At 36.1% G+C, this 7,863-nt stretch overlaps 1 protein-coding gene across 1 annotated transcript; it reads left to right on the top strand.

The window, feature by feature from the left end:
- Nucleotides 1-911: 911 nt before the first annotated feature.
- On the top strand, nucleotides 912-6,707 carry LOC113356422 (metal transporter Nramp5-like). The gene is made up of 13 exons (XM_026599546.1): nucleotides 912-1,489; nucleotides 1,974-2,052; nucleotides 2,144-2,184; nucleotides 2,322-2,400; nucleotides 2,545-2,649; nucleotides 2,787-2,896; nucleotides 4,353-4,534; nucleotides 4,650-4,719; nucleotides 4,825-4,998; nucleotides 5,425-5,529; nucleotides 5,636-5,767; nucleotides 5,877-5,972; nucleotides 6,092-6,707. The coding sequence occupies exons 1-13, from the start codon at nucleotides 1,340-1,342 to the stop codon at nucleotides 6,416-6,418; spliced, it is 1,650 nt and encodes a 549-aa protein (XP_026455331.1). The 5' UTR covers nucleotides 912-1,339; the 3' UTR covers nucleotides 6,419-6,707.
- Nucleotides 6,708-7,863: the final 1,156 nt, after the last annotated feature.

Genomic DNA, 7,863 nt, shown 5'->3' with positions numbered 1-7,863 from the left:
TATTGACAAACGTACATTATATCTTCGCTCGACTATATTTGATTTTGGTCTTGGTCCCAGACCAAATATTCTCTGAAATTTGGTTTTAGTCCGGGTTTTACTCTTTAGTCCGTTCGACTGTGTCTTGTTTTTTGACCAAATATATAGTTTTACTCGTCCACTATGATTGCTCTCATGAGTTTAAAATTTTACAAAAATTTGGTCCTCCAACAAGATTGCAGTCATATTCAGCACCACGAGTGCATCTCCCTATATTCTATTCTTGTAGTTTCCCCATTTTTTTGGGGTGTGCCTTATATATAATACTATATAAGTACGCTCATATTTTGTTTTGTTTCGGTGAAGTCAAGGAACAAATTCCTTGATGAAAGGGACTAACATAGTAACAGTCCAAGGATTTCACATTTCGGTGCTATTTACATTTGAAACTGGCAGATGTTATGCAGATAACTTCTAGTCTATAACCAGGGAAGAATATCGACAAGTGATGAGTCTGTGTCAAAGGTTGCATTCAAGCTTGAAATTGACCGTTTGGCAACAGGTGCACAAATTAATTCTGCATATTGCACGTAACCAGTGGCACCTAATTAAATTAAGAATAAACTCGTAATCAACATTGCGTAGTATTTACAGAGATGCTATAAGTAAAAGCGCATGAAACATGCATATGTGCAGATGCTACTTGCATGTCATCACTCTTTTGCTCAGCACAAGCACGACACATGTCTACTATGCAAACGCCATCAACTTATCAATTTAGCTGCAAAGAGACGCGAATCTTTGGTGGGTCTGCAACCACTGATCACCAAATGAACTTAATGAGCGTCAACTCTTTTTCTTTTTGCTAGCATTATTAAATGGTGCTCGCTAAAGAGTGGTAGTCATGCATAAGCGTTGCCATCTGTGCGAAATGTGCTTGTAAAATTTAACCCCCAAAATGTACATATGGCGATACAGTATTGGTACTCACGGCCGGCCCTTCAAGTTGCCTTACATGTCAGTGTAATTTGTTTATTTATTATCACTTCATTATTTTTTTCATTGCCCTTCCCAAGAGTTTTTCTATATGGGCTTAGATTTGTAGGACCCTTCTCTTTCCCTGTCTGTCTTAATAGATTAGTGCAACTGTAACTGTAAACAAGCAGAAACAGGTCAGTTTAGTGTTCACACGGCTGCTATTCCAAGTAATATGATTTTTATTTGAAAATACCATATATTTATGGGTCTATAAATTGGCGCTTCTTCATTTAATCATCATCATCAGCTGCAAGAGAGTCAGGCAGAGAGATAAGAAGATAGAGTGCTAAAAGAGAGAGCAGAGAGCAGAGCAACAAGAGAAATGGAAAGACAATCAGAACAAGAATATGACCAACAACAACAAGGAGGAGGAGGAGGAGGAGGAAGCAATAGAATTGCTTCACTTGATGTTGACAAAATCAAATCCTCCACCACCACCACCAGTAACAAAGATGATGATCCTAAAACCCAGGTTCATTTCTTTTCATTTTATTCATCATCACTTCATCAGGTTCCCTTTTTTCTTTTCTGAATGCAATTTTCCTATTTCAAGAAAAAATGAGATAATGTAACACTGAAAATTAGGCATGTAAGTATGCTTATTGGTCGCATGCATGTCAAGAAATGTTTTTATTTTGTGTGGATCAGTGTGAGTTTGGAATTGGGAATAGCAATATTAACGCTCTTCGATCCACAAATGAATTGATATTTCACAGCCATTTCGCGTCCTCCTATAAATTCAGATTTTTTAGTTAATAATTTTTTGCATTTTGCGACAATTTTGTTAATAATTTTTTCGCTTTTGCATCGTGCAAATATTCAGTCATTGGACACTGAACATGGGCTACTCAGTTTTCCATGAGTTAATGGATAGTACTAAGCATCAAAATTCAACAAGGACTCCACTTTTTGTTGTTCTTATTGCTAATTTAAACTTTATGATGATTAATATGTAGAAACCAGGGTGGAAGAATTTCTTGGCACATGTAGGTCCTGGTTTTCTTGTCTCTCTAGCCTATCTTGATCCTGGAAATTGTAAGTGCATTTCGCATAACTGCTTTATCTCATTCGTCATTTTCTTTTTTGTAAATTTTTGATTTATTTTTTCCATTAACTTTTTGTGTAGTGGAGACTGATCTTCAAGCTGGTGCCAATCATCGATACGAGGTAAGTTATTGAATTATTTGTTTTGGAGAAGAAAAAAAACTTATAAGATCAATTTTAGTGGAAAGATGGTGAATTAATAATGGTATTCCAAAGAATGATGAAATTCGAAGTACTAAGTTATTATTCTACTTTTGCAGCTATTATGGGTAATCTTGATTGGATTAGTCTTTGCTCTTGTTATTCAATCTTTAGCAGCCAATTTAGGTGTAACCACAGGTGAGAATCACTCGAAAATAATTACTTTATAAAGACAAATCAATTTCTCAAAAACAAATGGCATATTACTTAGTAGTCACTAGACATTAAATAATTTTCTTGATACGTGGAAATTGATTAGCTCCCTATGTCTGGTTTAATTAGGAAAACACTTAGCGGAGATTTGTAAAGCTGAATACCCAGTATTTGTGAAGATTTGTCTATGGTTGTTGGCAGAACTTGCAGTTATTGCAGCTGATATACCGGAAGGTAATTTGGTTTAAGAACTAATTTTGACCATACTATACGTATTCATTGGAAACAAATACCGCCGTAAGAGTGATTTGGTTTTTCTTATCAACCTTGCACAATTTTTGTAAGTATCAGTGTTTCTTGTTATTTAACAGTGATCGGAACTGCGTTTGCTCTAAACATATTATTTAGCATTCCAGTATGGGGTGGAGTTTTGATTACTGGTCTTAGTACTCTTTTACTTCTTGGACTACAAAAATATGGGGTAAGTTCTCACTCTCTTTAATTTGGGGTAATTGATTGATTATATTTCGCAAAGATAATTTAGTTTAAGAGTTAGAGATTCTTAATCATACTTATACTACTACTAATAATATTAGTATAATGAAGTGGTTGTATTTCTTAATAATATGTATCCTTCCCAAATTCTAGTGTTTGGAGTTTTATGTCACACAATACTGAATTTTGGAGTGAGTACAATTTGACACAGTGAATTTGGAGTAAGCACCAAAATAACGGCTTAACTTGATTGTTAAAATATCAAGTTGGATGGCCTGTCACATCTACTTCTATTATTTGTACAACCAGCCTTCAAATAAAATACTGCTAGTGTTTCTATTTTGGTTGAGAATCTCATACAAAATTCCGTTCTATCCAAAAGTTCTGTTTTGCCTTGTTTGATATTTTAGAGAATGATTTTTATATCATGCAAAGGAACCCGATAGAGTCAGGATGACATCGAGTTGTGGACGAATTGTAAGTTGATTTGACTCCAAACTACTTGCCAAAAGAAAACAGATTGATGCCAAATTTATAAAGCTTGGTAGTTTGAATCCTTGCCAAAGTAATAATTACACCCATGTTGATAGTATGTCATCGGTAGGTTTGAGTTTGAGCCGCTAGTGTGGCTTGGGTAGAATTCTCCCTAATGCATACAAACGGCATGTGCTAGTGTGGCTTCGGTAGAATTCTCCCTAATGCATACAAACGGCATGTGTTTTTGCCTGTATTCAGATCCATTCTTCATCTCAAACGTCTAGCTTGTCTCCAATGAATAAAGTTGAATCTACCATATTGTTTTCCCCCCCCCCCCCCCCCCCCCCCCCCCCCCTTATCTTGTCCTAAAGAATCAAACTGAATCTATAATTGCTTTTTGTCATCTGGTCATATTGGCTACAGAGTCTATACCTTTATCATTGTTGATTTTTACAATTCAAATTTACTCTTTTGTTCTCATTTTATTTTATTTTGGATAATTTCTGTTATATAAAGAATTTTCATTTGCCTATAAAATGATCCACTTGAGATTTCGCCCATTACCCATGATTGGAAAAGCCATTATTTCTTCCTAATATTTTCCATTTTTTTTTTGTGAAAATTTTGTAGTTCAACTTCAACATAGATGCCATCTTAAGAAAACAATTAAAAATGTGTTGGCCCATCGCTTCGGTCTAATATGCTTTCCTCCCTAATCCAAGTTGCATCACATTCACCCTCAGATGGCCTGATATGTCACGAACTGCAATATTATTAGAAATAGAGTCACATTGACTCCCGACAGAAATCCCTTGGCCATCAAACCGCAAGGCAGAATTGCATCATCATACGCAGAAATGGTCCCAAGAATACTTTTCCTGATCATTAAAACATGAACGATGCACATTTTCAATGTAATGGAAATAAATATCTAAATTAATTATGGGTGACCATTTTTGTTTCAGGTTAGGAAGCTAGAACTGTTGATAGCAAGTCTAGTATTTGTGATGGCCGCTTGTTATTTTGCGGAAATGAGTTACGTGAAGCCGCCTGCAGCAGATGTGATGAAAGGTATGTTCATTCCAAAGCTTAATGGTCAAGGAGCTACTGGAGATGCCATCGCCTTAATGGGAGCACTTGTTATGCCGTAAGACCTCAATTTTTTTATAATCCACTTCATTAATTCTCATAAGTTTCATCACCAGTTGTTAATCATAACCACCTTGCATTTGTTTTCTTTTTAACTTTTGATATTTCCGCAGGCACAACCTTTTCCTTCACTCTGCTCTGGTTTTATCAAGGAAGGTACCACAATCTGTCAAGGGCATCAATGTAAGTTAATTAATTAACTTAGTCTGATTTTTTATTTTCTATCTTTTCAAAAGGATGAATTGCTTTTGAATTTGATTTTAACTCAGAGTTTATTGGTATACACAGAGTGCGCGCAGATACTTCCTTATCGAAAGTGGATTTGCATTGTTCGTCGCTTTTTTGATTAATGTGGCTGTAATCTCTGTCTCGGGAACTGTTTGTTCAGCTAATAACCTCACCGCCGAAAATGCCGAGCGGTGCAGTGATTTAACCCTCAACAACGCTTCTTTCCTTTTACAGGTACCTATAGTGATGGATTTACATTTGACAATGTCCCCAGAATTTCCAAAATTACACTAGGCTTACAAAATTGAAATTTTCACACAATAGTCCTCTGGAATAGACTTGGATTTTATAGGTTTTCACATATTAATTGCATAATTTCTCCAGAAAAGTACCAGTACAATAAGCATCATAAAGTGTGAAATTCATTCAAATGCATAACTAGCCTAAGTTGGAAACTTGAAACCACAAATATTTCTTCAGGTGATTTTTATATAGAGTATTCATATAAAGAGGTTTTATATACTTCAAAAAATAAAAATGCAACTTATCCACTTTACATATTTCATATTTGTCCCCAGACGAAAATTCCTGGCGACATGTCTCTTAGTTAGAACTACAAAATTAACTTCATACGGGTGTTTGTCTAATTATTGCTTGTAGAATGTTTTGGGAAAATCAAGTTCAACATTCTATGCCATTGCACTACTAGCTTCTGGACAGAGTTCAACCATAACCGGTACCTATGCAGGACAGTTCATTATGCAGGTTTGTGGATTGTTGTTGTTATTACCTTTTTCTTTTGGATATTTTTTGTTCGGTTGACAAGAGTCTCATGATTTCTGTCATTGGTAATCTGGTTTTGGTATTAAAGGGGTTCTTAGACCTTAAAATGAAGACATGGTTAAGAAACTTAATGACTCGATGCATAGCAATTGCACCTAGCCTTGTTGTGTCCATAATTGGTGGATCTTCTGGAGCCGGTCGACTTATCATCATCGCATCGGTTAGCTTCTCTAATTTTTTAAAAAATTTCTCCAACTTACTAAGATATTGCACACTGTTTGGAGTCTTCGAAATTCACTAAAACTTCTATCATATGGATATGTTTTCAGATGATATTGTCCTTTGAGCTTCCATTTGCTCTCATCCCACTCCTCAAATTCAGCAGCAGTGTTACCAAAATGGGTCCTCACAAGAACTCCATTTATGTAAGTATAGTGGCATTCTGTCAAAACATTACTAGAATCTCTAGTGCTACTCAATGGAAGGAAAGGGGACTGCAATTTTTAAGTTTTCTAATAATAAATTTTGTCGATGTGGAATGCAGATCATTGTAATTTCATGGATTCTGGGGTTATGCATCATTGGGATCAACATCTACTACTTGACCACAGCTTTCGCAGGCTGGATAATACATAATAACCTACCAAAGGTGGCAAATGTGTTTATCGGGTTACTTGTGTTCCCACTCATGGCCATATACATTATTTCTGTCATCTACTTAACGTTCAGGAAAGACAGAGCTGTGACTTATGTAGATGTACTACTAGATGGCCAGAACAATAAATTGGAGAAAGGGTTGAAAAAAGATGATGAAGAAGATGATGTTGTGCCTTATAGGGAGGATCTTGCTCACATCCCACTCCCTAACTAAACTAAAGAAATATATTTATGCACCAAGTGCCTCTAGATATCTTGGTGTGGAGTTGCCAAAATTCAGAGAGGGTTTCGAGATTTTCCGTTTTTTTTTTGTGCAAGTTTGTATTTCAACCCTTTCAATAATTTTACTTGTAGTGTATTTCACTTCGGGTTGTAGTTTGTAGATTTATATTAGCAGTTTGATAATGTAAGTACGCTATGGAACAACAAGTACTAGAGTTGTTAGAATTAAAGTGAAACGATTATCTGAGATATAATAAGAAGAACATCTTTGTTTTGCTCTAGTTTTTAAAAGCAGTACTCCAGAAAAGAAAGTTGCTTGGGCAAAAATGGTTTATCTCAATTTAGATTTAGCCGGTATTTATACGAGGGGAATGCATAATATAGTCCCACCAGTTTACAAAATGATCATGTTGTTACAAACTAATTTCAAAATTCAAATGGTCATCAAGATTCGTCCCACCGGTGAGAGTTAAAATGGTCACTCAATTTACCTAATTGTCCCTTATATATGTTCTTTTGCCATCTGACGGTGTCATTTGATGGTGGTGCAATGCTATCTGACGGTGGTGGTGTCGCCGCTTACATGCCGGAAAGGTACTAGTTCAGGATCCTTAGGTTGTATTCAACCAGATATTCACCATTTCCTCTCTGGTGTTTACATGAATCCTAGCCCAATTCAGAATCGTTACATGTAATCACCGTTTTCCCTTTGGTGTTTACCGAAATTCCAGCCCGGTTCAGGATTGTTCACGGCATTCACTCGAAGGGTTCATCACTTCCCCTCTGATGTTTACCTTAAGCTTCCATCACTACCACCTCAACCTCTCCAGTTAAATTAGGGAAGGTATTCTAGGAAAAGATAACATCGTTTTTTTCAAAAAGTATTAAACCGGATGGAAAATGATCATTTTGTAAAGCAAATTTAAAGTATGATTGATTTGTAAACACAAATTAAAAAGTATGATTATTTGGTAATTGGACCTTTATGTAAATATGAGTCGGGGACATAAGCTGGCGGAAATGGATTGACAGAATAGACCAACGAAATAGGATGGTAAAATGGATCAGACGCCTGGATAGGCAAGAGGAAACGGGCTGGTGGCCGATGACATTTTCTAGTAGACTTTCCCGAAAGGGAATCCCAATGATTTTTATCGGCAGGCAACTGCGACAGATTTTTCCTGCGGACATTGATAACGAGAATGAGCCTGTCACGTGGCCCATAGTTTTTCTAGAGCCATATGTTTGCAGTTTTTGGTCATCAGAGTATCGTTTATGAAAATGTAATATGACGATATCAGTATCAAAATATTAGGGTACCCACATCATTCCCTCTTAATCCTCCAACTTTTTACAAGATTTCGAGTTCCCTTTATGTAATATACCCTGATTTGGCTGATAGAGTTTGACGATTAGAAAATAAGTAATGGTTCTTCC

The sequence above is a fragment of the Papaver somniferum genome, chromosome 3 (genome assembly GCF_003573695.1).
Source record: "Papaver somniferum cultivar HN1 chromosome 3, ASM357369v1, whole genome shotgun sequence".
NCBI classification, from domain to species: domain Eukaryota; kingdom Viridiplantae; phylum Streptophyta; class Magnoliopsida; order Ranunculales; family Papaveraceae; genus Papaver; species Papaver somniferum.
Note: the sequence above shows the minus strand (reverse complement) of the source record. Positions and strands in the feature narration are given on the sequence as shown.